The sequence below is a fragment of the Paramisgurnus dabryanus genome, chromosome 20 (assembly GCF_030506205.2).
Source record: "Paramisgurnus dabryanus chromosome 20, PD_genome_1.1, whole genome shotgun sequence".
NCBI lineage: Eukaryota > Metazoa > Chordata > Actinopteri > Cypriniformes > Cobitidae > Paramisgurnus > Paramisgurnus dabryanus.
The window spans coordinates 14192148-14208082 of record NC_133356.1 but is presented as its reverse complement, the minus strand read 5'-3'; the positions used below and the strand labels follow the sequence as shown (position 1 = coordinate 14208082).

General features: G+C 37.9%; 2 protein-coding genes across 9 annotated transcripts in view; both read left to right on the top strand.

The window, feature by feature from the left end:
- Positions 1-9575, top strand: part of zmiz1a (zinc finger, MIZ-type containing 1a) — a 155326-nt gene extending 145751 nt beyond the window's left edge. For 5 of the 7 annotated variants that reach the window (XM_065296573.2, XM_065296571.1, XM_065296574.2 and 2 more), the window contains 6 exons: positions 2791-2858; positions 2953-3021; positions 3111-3361; positions 3581-3747; positions 5963-6220; positions 6704-9575. In XM_065296573.2, coding sequence (XP_065152645.1) covers positions 2791-2858; positions 2953-3021; positions 3111-3361; positions 3581-3747; positions 5963-6220; positions 6704-6811 — 921 coding nt within the window. In that variant the 3' untranslated portion in view covers positions 6812-9575. The remainder of the gene's footprint in view (positions 1-2790; positions 2859-2952; positions 3022-3110; positions 3362-3580; positions 3748-5962; positions 6221-6703) is intronic. The other 2 variants (XM_065296572.2, XM_065296577.1) reach the window with 1 other exon arrangement.
- A 2031-nt stretch (positions 9576-11606) lies between these two features.
- ppifa (peptidylprolyl isomerase Fa) lies at positions 11607-15154 on the top strand. 2 transcript variants are annotated; one of them, XM_065296569.2, is made up of 6 exons: positions 11607-11849; positions 12133-12163; positions 12288-12376; positions 12556-12652; positions 14497-14572; positions 14667-15154. In XM_065296569.2, the coding sequence occupies exons 1-6, from the start codon at positions 11709-11711 to the stop codon at positions 14800-14802; spliced, it is 570 nt and encodes a 189-aa protein (XP_065152641.1). In that variant the 5' UTR covers positions 11607-11708; the 3' UTR covers positions 14803-15154. The 2 variants fall into 2 exon arrangements, with proteins under 2 accessions (XP_065152641.1, XP_065152642.1); XM_065296570.1 differs by lacking the exon at positions 12133-12163 and having other exon boundaries at positions 11713-11849.
- Positions 15155-15935: the final 781 nt, after the last annotated feature.

Here is a 15935-nt window from a genome sequence, read left to right as displayed (position 1 = left end):
ACTAGCCAATTTTTTTCGTTTTTTCTTTCGCGTGCATGCGACAATCCTGACAAAACATGACAACATTTTTGTGATGAAACATAAGCTTTCTTCATTTCTCTGTCAATAGACATAAAGCTTTACTGGGGCACAGGCCCCCCATTGTTTGAAAGCCTGCTGTGTGCAAGAAGTGTGCAACACTTCTATACAATGCCCTTTGCTTAACCCACTATTCTAGGGCCTGTTTATATTAGAGCATTTGCGTTTTAAAACGGCATTTTAAAATGAAAACGATCCTCGTTTATACTGGCATTTTAAAAAGAATCTTCATCCACACTATACACCACCATAAATGCATGAAACATGACTAATCATGTAACTGGGCATGCGCATAAAAGTGTAAAATAACTTATTACTCTAATAATAGCTTACCTTTGCGCGTTTATGCTGCCTAGGGGTGTGCGATATTGACAAAAAGTCATACATGGGTCCTTTGCTGGCAACTACAACAGACACTATTTTTGAACCTATAAAAATGTGTTTGGGAAAGTCTTGTACTGTTCTAGCTCCCCCTACAACATATTAATATGATTAATAGGTTAATTTGATTTTATAACTAAACAGAAAGGTCTTTATGATTTAAAAAGAAAGCATTCAAGTGAACAGTACTAAACAGTAGCGAACTTGAAGCAAAAATAAATTTCAGCAAATGCATACTTCAATCAAACATAGTAAGAGGTCAAGTATTGCTTTAGCCTACCAGAAATGCTTATTGCATTCATTTTTAAAAGTGTGCGAGGTCCGTGCACGTCCTCCGCTAGCAACACAGAAATAGCGCCTAAACGAGCATTATATATTAATGACGTTGAGTTTATTGTTTTTATTAATTTATATTCACAAAACGTATCAACAAAACATCGATTAAAATTAAGAGACAAATTATCTGAAACGAAATTCATTTTAAAGTAGCAAACAAAACTTACATTAAACTGGAAAATAATGTCTGACCCATTACAATTCTCCCTTCATATTGGCCTTTACAACGCCTATTTGGCATTTAAAATTACAGTCTATCTTTCCTAAGCTAACTAAATTTAAACAAAACAAACACATTAAACCCAACAATACTCAAACATTAATATAAAACAGACATTATCTATAAGGATACATGTTAAAACAATCCGATATAGCGTTTATAATAGCTGGTTGGTAGATGTTTACTATTTTTGGCAAAACCTCCGTAACAAACCAACATTTACATGAATAAAATAATTTTTACTTTGAAAACGCTGTCACGTTAACATCGGCTGTTCGTTTACATAAGACTCCGTCTACGTTCAATTACACTCAGAGCAACGTCTGAGTTCTCAAACTAAAACAGGGTCTTCAGCGTTTGCGAACGAATCCGTTTATGAGGGTCGAAAACGGTGATGTAGTGTAGATGAAAGGCGTAAACGTAGCAAAAGTAACGCGTTTTAAATGATAAACGCATTAATGTAAACATAGCCCTACAGTGCAACAGGTACTGCGAAAGATAAATATGTATTTAAAAATATTTAAGTGTAATCTTCATCATACCTAACATTATTAACATGTTTGGAGGCACACATAGCATAAAATGTTAATAATGACAGCAGAGAAATATTTTCTACAATATACAATGATAGCAATGATTAATAACTTATTTTTACAAGAATATTTTGCTATACTAAATAATCTCAGTCATAGTTACTGCTAACTGTTATGTAAGTTAGTGTCCTAGTGTTAAATATTAGTAAACTAAATATTAATTTCATATCTGAAAATATAGAACAGTATAATACATACATCTGTTGATTTTCTAAGCAACAATGCAATCCTATAGACTTGACAAAAGGTTTTCCTGAGATTTTTCCTCTAATGTTTGAGACCTGACAGTGTAAGGATGTAGTTCGTCTCATACCTCCCTTAAACTCATCATCTCTCCTTTCTGCTTCCCTTTCCCTGCTTTGCACAAAACATTTCTGATGTCCATCTACAGAAGCCAATAATGATCGAGTCAAAATAAGATTAGCACTATTATTTAGAAACTTACTTCTCGTCATGTTTTCATCATTACTCATTCGCGTTGCGTCCCCTTTTGGATGCTTGTATGGAAACCCAAATGCTTGCACGCGTCAGTGCGACTGCTTCGTCCCTTTACAAGCGTAAATTGGGTAACTACATTGCATATATATTTGTTTTTGCCGCTATTATCTTTGTTAAGGAATACACTAGTTAACTGCTAAAATTTAAACTTGAGATTTACACCTGGGCACGAAAGATTTACACTGGAGCACATGCCCCAGTAAAGGGGTGTGGTGACAAAGCTGTCTTTTAGTCTATCCTCCCTGCTCTGCCCGTTCGTTCTCCTTCTTCCTTTAGTTTTCTGGTGGACGGGCGCGCTCAGTTCGTTTCCATGGTTTCTCGCGCTGGTTTCGCTGCAAACTGCGCGCAGCCAATTGGTGTATTAAACACCATCACGTAGCATTACGGCACAGTGTTCATGGGAAATGTAGGAAGTACTGCCAGAGGGATAAATGACCGAGAACGGAGCTTTATGTATCTTGCATGCAATGCCTCATGCATCACCGGCCAAACTGGCTAGTAAGTTTTTATTAACACCCACCAAAATGAATTTTAACCCGCATTTGGCGGGTTGGCGGGTGTTAATTTAGAACCCTGAATATAATATGTCACTTTGGGTAAAAGCCAAATGCATAAATGTTAAAATACCAAATGTAACAATTTTGCCTTGATTAAAATAACTTATGTGATGATTTCCTGTTACAGTGCTTTGATTTAGAGTCGTATCTTCAGCTAAACTGTGAGAGAGGAACGTGGAGGTGTCCTGTATGCAAGTAAGTGGCAGTTTGCTGTGAGATTTGCCTTGGACGGTCAGGTAAATGTGCTTTCTTTTTTTCTGGTGTTTTATACATTTCTCTCTGTCCCCAGTAAAACAGCGTTATTGGAAGGACTGGAAGTTGATCAGTACATGTGGGGAATTCTCAATGCAATTCAAAAGTAAGTTTTATAGACATCCCTCTACCTAAAACTGTCATGAGGTCTCCTGTCTGCCTCTTAAACGCTAACTGCAATTTTCTGCTTTGCAGCTCTGAGTTTGAAGAGGTTACAATCGATCCTACGTGTAGTTGGAGGCCGGTGCCCATAAAGTCTGACATTCATATAAAGGAGGACCCAGATGGACCTCTGGCCAAGCGTTTTAAAACCATGAGTCCCAGTCAAATGATCATGCCTAATGTGTTGGATATGATCGCCCAGCTGGGTCCAGGCCCATCACCCTACACCCCTCTCCCGCCTCAGCACGGAGGGAATAACGGCGACTACGTGGGGCAAGGTAGAGGTCAGCACCCTTTCAAGCTCTGTGCTCTTTTCAATCTGCCTATAAAATAGTTCTTAGAGTTTAACAAGCTTTATTGTTTAGGAATGCTTATTTTCCCCCTTAGTTGTAACAAAAGAAGTTATGCTCGCCAGTTTTAACAGGTTGATTTGCTATCCAAGCTGTCTAAATCTTTTGTTTATGCACTTCTGAGTCATTGCTGTTCTCTGTTTTGTGCATCAGGCAATAGTTACCCGGGCCATGGAAACTTTGACTTCACCCACAGTAACGCTGGTGGCGGAGCTCCCATGAATGACTTCATGCACGGACCCCAGCTCTCACATCCACCAGACATGCCCAACAGCCTCATGACTTCTGACAAGCCTCTCGCCCACGGCATACCAGACTCGGTAAATAACCTCTAAACTCTTATTAAACAGCTTTTTACAATGTTGTTTTGTTTTCAAACGTAATAACAAAATGTGGACATGGAGAAAACACCTTCACAGATGTAAAAAAAAAAATATATAGCATTGTAACTCTTACAGTACCGAGTACACTGCAAAAAAAAACCATAATGTCAGTATTTGTTGTGTTTTTAAAGGGACGTAATGAGAAAATAGTTCCCTTGGTTACTTTCAATAGCATGGGACTATTTTCAGGCACTGTGTATTATCATTACGCCTGCTGCAGCCATGTAACGGCAGCAAAGTCCTTGATTATTACGCCATATCTATGGAGCTAGAAGAGTCTCAATAAAGATAAATGCACACACTACATTCACATATGCACACACAGGATTCATAAATACACACGCAGGATACACAAATGCACACAAAATTCACAAATGCACACACAAAATTTAAGAAGCACAGAAGATTCACAAATGCACACAAAATTTATAAATACACAACCAATTCAGAAATGCAAACAACATTTACAAATGCACTCAAGATTCACAAATGCACAGGACAAGATTCAGAAATGTATTTCTGATGCACACACAAATATATCTTGATTTACAAACTGTTTTTGGTCTGTGAACTTTACTGCATTTAGTTAATGCCCTTTTTTTAAACAGGGAATGATCTGCAACCAATTAGATATCTCACTTGTTTTATCACAAGAACGCACCCCACGTGGGGGATTGTTTACTTATAAGCCAATCACATGACCTTTAAGCTGGTTTGCCAACCGCCAATAAAACCGATAAAGAAGTAGTTTACACAGCGTGATATGCACGTGGTGCGGGCGCGAGCTAACGTTAGCGGGGTGAAGTTCTGCCTGTCAGTTGGTTGGTTGAGAATAATTGCAGATTATTCACATTGATATTGTAATCACGATTATCTGTATTTGGTGTCCAAACATACGTACGAAACGCACAAAAATAAGCACAAATGGATAGTTGTAATTGAGGCTTTTGGCGATTATAACAAGGAGATAACTAGCTAAACATTTTAAGTTCTACATACCGCTCCCCTGTGGTTGCCAGAAGCCATGTTGAGGTCTCAACCAACCAACTGACAGACAGAACTCCACCGCGCTAACGTTAGCTCGCGCCCGCACCACGTGCATATCACGCTGTGTAAACTTCTTCTTCTTCGGTTTTATTGGCGGTTGGCAAACCAGCTTAAAGGTCATGTGATTGGCTTATAAGTAAACAATCCCCCACGTGGGGTGCGTTCTTGTGATTGGCTAAAACAAGGGAGATATCTAATTGGTTGCAGATCATTCCCTGTTTAAAAAAAGGCATTTGTGTGTCGAGCCAAGTCAGGGGAGTCTCAAAATTCACACACAAATGCAGTAAAGTTCACAGACCAAAAACAGTTTGTAAATCAAGATATATTTGTGTGTGCATCAGAAATACATTTCTGAATCTTGTCCTGTGCATTTGTGAATCTTGAGTGCATTTGTAAATGTTGTTTGCATTTCTGAATTGGTTGTGTATTTATGAATTTTGTGTGCATTTCTGAATTTTGTGTGCATTTGTGAATCTTCTGTGCTTCTTAAATTTTGTGTGTGCATTTGTGAATTTTGTGTGCATTTGTGTATCCTGCGTGTGTATTTATGAATCCTGTGTGTGCATATGTGAATGTAGTGTGTGCATTTATCTTTATTGAGACTCTTCTAGCTCCATACATATCTGCCTAGAAAATTTTAACTTTTAATTTTTACATTTTTAACTTTTAAAGTTTTAAATAGGAAAAATATTGAAACTCTTAGATTTTTTGAGCGCGATGCTAATGGTCTAATCAGATTCAATGGATTATGCTAAGCTATGCTAAAAGTGGTACCGCCAGACCCGGAGATCGGCTGAATGGATTCCAAAATGGTAAAAATCAAATGTTTTTCTCTAGGGGAGCTGAAAAATGAGCCCCTTTTTTCTAAAAAAAAGTGGAGTGTCCCTTTAAAACATATGTCTAAAATCCCAAACATGAACTTACTTGAGTGAAAATTGCATTAAATATTAAGGGATTTCAGGATAAAAGGTTTATGTGCTTTAGAATCATCTGCATGGCATCCGTCTTGCTCTCTGTCTGTCTCTGGGTTGCACTTGAGCTTTTTGCTATTGGAAAGCATCACCCTACACAGAGACCTCATTGCTTCTCTTTCCTCCCTCCGCAGATGTCCCATCCTGTGAGTGCTGATCAATCCCATGCTTCCATGCAGCCAGGCATGCACGCATCCCCCCACCCCAACAGCCAATCAGCTCAGCCATTGCATCACAGCGGCCCCCCATCTTCCCAGCCCCCACGCCAGCCTCTGCCCCCACAGCAGCCCGGCCAAAACACTCACCCACATGCCGATATGACCTTCAACCCTGGTGCTGATGGGCAGGCAGGTGGCCAGGGACCCGCAGACATCCCTGAGCCTTCTCTGGATGTGAGTATTCCCACAGATTCATTTCTGATGTCATGTGCTACTAACGTTACTCGCAATGGTGAAGTCATGTTAGCATCATGCTTTCCTCATGGTCCAAAGGTTGTGATTAGTTGTCAAAATAAAAATTTGCCCACATTTTACTCAGCCTCAAGCCATTTCAGCTTTATAATGGCACTGGATAGTGCCCCATTTTAAAAACTCAATCCTTTTTTTATAAGCACATCTTTCCATCAAAAAACAAAAAAACTAATCCATACAGTTATTAATTGTCTTCAAAGGAAAAGCGATGGGTATGGATTCGTTTTTGATGGATGAATGTGCTTTTGAAGCTTGAAAGACACTTTGGTTAACTATCAAACCAACAAAAAACCCCCTCTGAAATCTTATTATGCATTCTTTTGGAACATACATACCCCTTGTTGGGTATCAATACTGTATAGTCCCTGTTGTAATGTAAATTTGTCTGTCTGTGAACCTCCGCAGCTTTTGCCGGAACTGGCGAACCCAGATGAGCTGTTGTCATACTTAGATCCTCCTGACCTCCCAAGCAGCAGCAACGACGATCTGCTCTCCCTCTTCGAGAACAACTGACTCCCTCCGGTCGGCCTTTCGGAGTGGCCCTAATTTGTTCGGCTGTCAGGAATCACGAGGCACCCTGCGGACAGACTCTGCATTTTGCGCACAGGAAACAGCCATCCTCTTGCCTCCTCCTCATGTAAATATCTCAATCTTTTACAAGCGACCTTTTCCACAACTATATGGCAGCCATGTTGGTTGGCACTAAAGTGATATCTTTTAATACTAACGGAAATACATGTGCAGCTATAATCGGTTCATATGATGACATCACAGAGGACCGTCTGTGCGCTGACTAGGAAAGTATTGTAGCATTTTTAATTCAGATTTTTTTCCTTTTGTGAAAAGACCCTGAATAGAATATATATATATATACACACACACATATATATATATTCCTGCAACGACCTATCTGTGTCCGCAATCTCTTGAACGTTTGTTCTTCCGAGCTCTACCACCGCAACTTCCCAAATCCTTGTCAGAAGTCCTCACCCAGATGTCCGCACTATTTGTCCATTCATCTCCCTTGATAAAGCACAAGAGAACGGTGACAAAATGCGTCTGGAAGCCTGTCAAGGAAACAAGAAAGGGAAGAAAGCTTGTATCACCATCGATATTGAAATGATCCCATCCCAGAGACTAATGATGGGAAAAGTCCTCCAACAGTTCTTAACTCTCATTTGCCCAATTTGCCATGTCACAGGACACATGAGAACGTGTTCTTTTCTAGTAAACATCGCACCTCATTTTGTTACGTGATTCATATGTCCACCCACCCTCAGGCATATGCGTCACGTTCAAAGTTAAACAAATGCTGGAGGGCATCACGGCATGCATTTTACCCTTGGCATTGTGCATCTTCCGACAGACTGTACTTCCCCTGCAATGTCCTATGGATACTGCACATTAGAAGAAAGCAATTCACATTTCAAGTAATCTTGTGTCACCTTTACTACATTGTCATCTGCCTTTGTGAGTATCCTCCATGCATGAGGCTCTTGATGTTTGTACCCCTCTTTCTACAAACTGCATACAATGTCCAGACATTCAGTGTTGCCAATCGCCCCTAATTTTAGACAAAGTTTGACTGATTTTTTCAATCAGTTCTTTTGTTCGTTTTTGTTTTAGCCTTTCATTCATGAACTGTCTTTATAATGCACAATTATATTGTTTTTATTTTGGCAACTGTTTCCTGTTTTTATAAATGTGTACATTTATCAGAAAGTGTCCATGAATTACCAAAGCACCCTATTTGAGAAGGTGGCCCAAACCTGTTTTCACCAGGTTAAACCTGTTTTCAAATTATTATGTTTATTGTTTTGTTTACATGTAAAATCCTAGTAATGATACAACAAACAATGAAGAAAGCGTTTTTAAAATATGTTCTATATTTATAGATTTTACTTTTTAATTAAAGCTATATATTATTTCAGTACCCATTATAAAAAGGACAGAAACTGTACATTTCAGTAAACAATATGTACAGGTATCACCTGTGTTTTCAACTATTTTGTCATATGTACAAGGTGAATGGTTTCCTTTTTTTTTTTTTTAGAAAGTTTTATTTCAAATCAGTAAGACCCTCAGATAATTGTCAGTATTTATGATATTTGTAATGATAACATTTCCATAATATTGATGTTACTCAAGAACTGTCTATCATCTGTACAATTGAATACTGTTTGCATCAGAAGTTTGAACATGTTTCCATTTTAAGTTATTTTTATATGAATTGCAATATTAGTTTTTAGTTTTCTTTCTGTTCTTCTTGGTGTAGAATTATGTACAAAAATGATGTTTGTTGTTGACAGTTGAAATACTTTGAACTCCAACAAGGAAATGTGGGTTCGAGTTTAACGTTTGTCTGTAGTTCACTTGTATATCCTTTCAAAGATGCACTGCCACATATTCGTTCCCACTTTGTAGACACAAATAGGCATAAACTGAACTTAAAGACTCCTCATTAAGCTGGCAGAGGTCTGAGCTGTCACACGCTATCGATGTACAGGTGCTGAGGAGATGCTGAGGTAGAAACAGAAAGGGTTCAATGAATTAGACTGTGTGTTTTCTACTCAGTCACAGGTGTGGGTTCGGAGAAGTTCGAGGAGAAAAGGGGAAAAGGGGCACATTAGGGATGCATGTACATATGTAAATGATAAATAGAGACACGTTAACAGAAATGTATTCATTTTCCCCAGGGGAATGTGCATTGTGTATTTAGAATCTGTAAAGCTTGCATCCTCGAATCAGAATCTAAATTGGGTAAAATGAATCTGTGTTTGTTAGCGTCTATGGAACCTCTCAGCATTTATTCACTTTTGTAAAATATTCATCCCACATGACCGAGGAATTGGGGAAGGGGAAAAAAGAGACACATTTGTTTTACATTTGTGTAATATTTAGCATACGTGTATTGCTCCATTTCTTGTGTACTTGATAAGGTGCTACAGAAAATAATGAAGAAAATCCTGGGGAATAATTTGGAAAACTGGGACCAGGAGCGGTTCCTAAAGATTGTAACCAAAATCCAGAATTTATACAATTTTGATATCATGATCAGGAAAATTGAAAAAAAAACAAGGTACAATCTGAGGTGATTGGCGCCAAACGTTGCAGTTATCTTTGCTTGTACATTCTGTTGTACAATCATTTCATATTCTAAACTGGTCAGAAGAAGAAAAAACAAAAACTAATTGTGATTTTTAGTCTTGCAAAACTGTATGTAGTTAGATGCTGTGACATCCTAATATTTATCTAATAAATATGTATTCAGATGAAACGCTGTTTTATGTTTTCTTGGTTGTGAATGCATTTGAGTTGATGAGTTTTAAAATGGAAATGGGCGGGATTTGATTGCATTAAAGTCAGGGGTGTTGCTACATGCTATAAACAGAGCTATTTGTGTCATCCCTGTTAAATTAAATTCTGCATGTTTTCTTGATCTTGCCCTTTAAATTTGCACACAAATTAGACAACAATCTATTAATAAATCTTTTCAAATTATTCACAATTCTCCATTAAGGAGCTTATAAAGTCAAATTTAATTGTGTAAAAATGTAATTTACAAATTTGTTCACCAGAGACCTTTCAGATTACAAACAAACAAAGCTTGTAATAGGGAAAACTTGCAATAGGCTAATGACAACAAAAAAAATGCCTTTTTGAATATGGAATTTAACTCATTTTGATGGGAAACCTTTATCTTGCCGCAGTAACATCATCACTCCTAACTTTGGAAGTTTGAGCGAGAGCGGGAGTAGTCAGGAGTCATGGGCTGCATCCGAAAGCTTTAGGCAACTGACTGGTTGCCTCGCTGCCTCATGAGGCAATGACTTTAGAGGCATGAAGGCAGCTCAGAGAAACACTTCCGGACACACTTCATAGGCAGCGTGTTTGAAATATAAACAGAGAACGCCTTTGTTTACCTTTATTTACACTAAATCTGTGCTCCAGACGCTTCCTTGGCCACCATTTAATTTTTTCGAACTCGACCAGGCTCGACCAATCACCCATGCACTTCATACTATATAGTACGCGAAATGCAGTAGGCGAGGCGAGTAGTATGTCCGAATACATAGTATTTGAAAAACAGTATGCGAAAAGTACCCGGATGACCTACTACTTCCGGTTAGATTTTGCAGTGTGAATACGATGGACACTTAACTATCCCATGATGCCCTGGCAGAGGAGTTATCCAACCAAAAAGAAGAGGCATGCGGCAGTTTTCGCGCTGGAATGACATGACGTGATGACGACGTATGTCACGTGATGTAGCAAAATGGCGGATGTAGTACGTCCGAATCTCATTCATACTACCAGAATTCATACTATACAGTAGGCTACCTACTGTTTTAACGGCAAGTAAGTAGGTACTTCATCTTATTCAGTACCTACTATATAGTATGCGGTTTCGGACGCAGCCATAGAATTGTGTGACAGGACATGAAGGTATCTCAGGAGACAGGAAGTAAGCCTAACATTGGATTCCGACATTGATGCCTTCCTGCCTTGGAATGCTGTCTCAGAAGGCAGCATTTTAGAGCTTTCAGACACAGCGATGATGTTACTAAGCCTGAGGTCGAAGTGCTGCAAACTAAGTGCTCTTCCGCCTTACAATGTAGTTCTCAGTTTTATATGCTTAAAAAATGTCAATGTTTTATTTTATGTACTCGTGTAACTAATGTAACAGTCTTTAACCAAGGAAAACATGGAAGTGTTGGTGGCTTCTAAATTCACCACATGTTTGGATCCTAAGGAATGAATGGGGCTAGGCTAAATGCTAACACATTCACGACACGCTGTACAAAGATTAAGTGCACGCATTGAAAAAATAATAGCTATGTATTAATTAATCTAAGTTGAGATAAGACCATAATAAAATATTGAAAAACGGTGGTGTTTCCTTTAAAAAAAAGTTGCCTCCGGTTTTGGAGTTTATGGCACCTTTTGCAGATCTTAACTTCAGGCAGACATTTTGGCCGCTGCGCAGACCGATCGGCATATGACACCAAAGTATCGCGAGAACTAGTTGACAGTAATGCTCTTGCGGTACTTTTATGCCATATGTCGTTCGATCTGCGCAGCGCCGCATAAAGACGAACACACGTATCCTCCTCAGGCTTATTGCTTTAATAGACACCTACTAAAGAGAAGTAAGTAACATAATTTTAGAATGTTTAAATAAATGCCTTATATTCACAAAGAAACGCGATCCTGACCTCGAATCAACTACACCACACTGTGCACACAATACAAAAACCAACCACATGGTGTCGCTGTGGGGTTTCATCTTACCATAACAGAACGGTCACATGTGTCTTGTGTATACGGTAGTTCAGTGTGCAGCAGTTCACCTTGGACACTGGTCAGTAGTGCATATCCTCGTTGATGGGTTTTCAACAACACTTAAAGAATGCTACAGATGAAAAATCGTTTAAAATATTGCTCTGTCGCAATCGCTGCGAACAGGCTTGTTTCTGGACCGCTGAAGAACCCTGTTGTGTTTATGGAAATCGCAGCTGACGGCGAGTTCATTGGAAGAATCATTATCGAGGCAAGTAACGATTTATCAAACGTGAACAGTACATAATGCCACAGTCTAGTAAAATAAATAACTAAAACAGACGGACCAGTCAAAATAGATCAAAGATCTGTTCATAGAAAGATATGAGTGAATAACATGCAGAATCATTCTTCTAGTTAGTGACATGTCTCTCAGTAACTGGTTATTTAACCTAGGTGTGTACTGTTGATATAATCATTAATGACAACAGTACTAGCAAATAAAACAATTTAATATTATGAAGACAAATTTTTACTTGCCACGTTTTTTGCAGCTTTTTGCTGACGTGGTTCCTAAAACAGCAGGTACATTTTTATATAGTTTTAATGAAATAATATTGGTATGTGGCCCTAATATTAACTCACATGTATGTGAAAGTGTACAATATGATTGACAGTACTGTTTAGTGTGTATATGTTTGTCTTTCAGAGAACTTTAGGGCTCTCTGTACAGGAGAATATGGTTTTGGTTATAAGGGCTCTGTGTTTCACAGAATCATCCCTGAGTTCATGTGTCAGGTAAAACTTTTTTACTGCTTGCTTCATTCTAGCTATATCAATTCATATTGTAAATATACTTTTTCATCAATCAACTTTCCTCATTACATATCAAACATTGATCATATTTTAACCTTCTTTATGAACTACATATGAATGTTGTGCCTAAGGTCATGTCATGACTGATGTTTTGTTGACAGGGTGGAGATTTCACTAATCATAATGGCACAGGTGGAAAATCTATTTATGGAAAGAAATTTGCGGATGAGAATTTTAAGATGAAACACAATGGACCAGGTAATGTCACCACTGCATAATTATTATTTCTTTTTTTTGCCCTTAACCATATAGATTTGTGTCCATGAAACAGAGCAAAACTCTTATTTTAGATTTGCCACAAATATTAAAAGCATCTCAAAATATGCATGCACGTCCATGCATAGCCACAGGGTGGTCCTATAGCGCCCTTAGTTTCTGATTTTGTAATCTCCAAGCAAATGACCTACTTTCTTAGTTAGTGAAAGCCAGTGTATCCTAGTGTGTTTTGGGTGCCAGGGTGTTCCTACCCAAGTAAACCCTTTTGATTTGTTTATTATGGTCAAATAGTGTTGGGTTGTGTAATACATGACTGGATGTAATTGTAGTAGAGAACCACCATTTGCCAAACCTAAACCCCCCAATTCACAGTGGTTTTCAAACTCTTCTTTGTTATAAATGGTTTCAGCAGCAACAACATAAACACACGGCTTTTGTCGACTAAACGCAAATTCTGGTATACATCCACATAGAATCAATAACAACAAAGTCTGTATAAACTGTAGCTTATTTCTGATAGCAAGGGAAATAAATGACAAGTAAATTACCTTCATATATCATATCTAACGCGTATCAACTGAGCAATTACACTGAGCTAATGTTACTGTGTAAAATGAATGTATACAATGTTAACTACAGGTCCTTTAATACTTGCCTGGCTGCGAAACCTCTCCGCACAGTTGTGATTCATCCTTGACGTCTCCCGGTCGTCTTTAGCAATTTTTTGACAAGGTATTTGTTTCAGAGATCAGTTTAGCCACAAGATTAATGAATAAATACATACAAGTTCACTTTGGTTCGGGGCAGGCATGTAACCGCGACAAAACGCATGCATCTGATGAAACCATCTGTATTTTTGAATTTGCTGATTGTAAGGTCTTTTACTTATACATCATTAAATAATTCAAAATGACAAACAATTGAGTCTGTTTTAAGTGTAAAGTTGGTCTGATAGTTAGGGCTGTCACAATTATTAAATAATCGTCTCATCGCGATTGTTTGACCTCATCGCGTTGATTTCAGATCACCGCAATGATTGCACATCTCTTAAAAAACACAAGGGGGAGCTGCAGCGCCTGTATAAACAAGACCGTATGTAATGGCGCTCCTTGACTGACAGTGTAACGCGATACATTGCAAAGCTATTTAATACAGTGGAAAAACAACATTTAAAGAAATGCTGCAAAACTTTGATAAGCAGTATTAACATACATTTCCAAAACAGTAATTCCAAATTTTGGGAAGTGAAGGATGCTATTCTTACGGATCTGTAAGGAATTGATTTTTTTGCAGCCACTACAGACATGTGGTCCAGTACTAATATGGCCTTAGTATGATTGGCCACTATTTATGGCCTGTTCTGGTTAGTTTATTATTATTATTTTTTTAAAGAGAGGGGTAAAGAGGTGAAGAGAGGGGTATGGGATTGGCAAATAACCTCTAGCCAGGATTCGAACTCCGCACCATGTGTCAGAGCACCGTCCACTACACCATCCCGACTAGTTTATTTTGATTGCATTTTTATTTTCAGTAATTTTTTACTTTATTGTGTTTATTAAGAATTTTAAGTTTTTAAAAAATATATTCATTAAATAATTATTTTTAAATATTTGTATTAATATACTGCCAGTTAAACCTTGCAATAGATATAATTTAAATAATCACAACAATGTGTGAAATTTATTTCATGAACCAACAAAAAAATCTATGAGAATTAAAAGTCAAAACCCTAAAACAGGCAACTAATCGTCACAATTTATTAGACAATTAACCGCCAGCTAAATGTTATAATTGTGACAACCCTACTGATAGTCTCTTTCTCATAGGTGTGCTGTCAATGGCAAACTCTGGGCCGGACACAAATGCATCACAGTTTTTCATCAGCACTGTAAAAACAGACTGGTATGCTAGTAGAAATCTTATTTATTAGGATTATTACCCATCCAATGCGTCTAAACTGTTTATAGGTATTGATATTACTGTCTTTCTGTCTCAGGCTTGATGGCAAGCACGTTGTGTTTGGTCAGGTCAAAGATGGCATGGAGACCGTCTCTCTCATGGAGTCCTATGGCTTACATGATGGAGGAACTGTAAAGAAGATTGCCATTACAGACTGTGGAGAACTCAAATGATTGTGGAAAGTTCTGTATGAGAGTCTTTTTGGGAACTCAAACTGCTTTCACATGTAAATCTTTAAGTAAATTATTTGTATTTAACTGAATATTACTCACCTGTTGCTATATTATGCACCATTCTGGATTAATTGAGGTGTTTTATGCTTACTAAGTAAGTACACTGAAAAGTAAAATATACTATTTTTCCACATACAAGATATCTTGCCTGGTCTAAGTTTTATTATGAGTTAAAAACATTTTTGAGGTTTATAAATTAGGATAAAGCATGTACAGAGATTGTTTACCTTCTAAGAACTATGCCAGAGAAACCCAGGAGGTATTTTGAAAAAATAAATGACACACGAAACTGGTTGTGACATATGGAATTCCTTCCAGGATATTTGCATCCTGTGCCCATTTTTTTTGTTTTAATGACTCAAGGCTGTTTTCCAGATGAGCGCCGGCTACAACTGTAGCGGTATATCTGGTTGCGTGGCATGCTTTTTAAATCTTCCTGAGAATGATCCCAAACCTTTTTTTAGATTATCCAGCAACAAGATTTCCTGTCCCATAAAGCACGATATGACATCCTGTTTGCCTACAAAGCATCGCTACCACAAACATACAAAATCAAGCAAGAATCTCTTCAACATGAATGTGTTAATGCAATAGTAACCTGCGTTTCCTTTATAATGTTTGATAAAATTTTATATTAACTATAGCCGATTGACATTCATAATACTTTACTCTGTCTGTAATGAACTCGACAGTCATTTTTAAATACTCTGTAGGTATAGCTTATCACAGTAATGCCTTGTGAAAGTAAATTATGAACCTTTGTGGAAAACAGTGCTCTGTTAAATGAAACCATATGGGGTCTGAACTCAACTAGTTTGTTTGACTTCTCAGATTGCAGCGTTGCTATAGAGACATTCTTGTTCTGTTTAAGTCTGCATTGTTGTAACAAACTTGATATAATTTGGGTCTCCACCCTTTTGTGAAGTTTAAGGGATTTGGAATGTGTAGACAATTACTTAAACTTGGCTTTAAGTAAAAGGCCAGCACCATTGCCAAGCACCAACGCTCGCATACAGAGCTCATATGTTTACAATCATTACATGCAATTAGGTCAAACGTAAAAAAATACACAC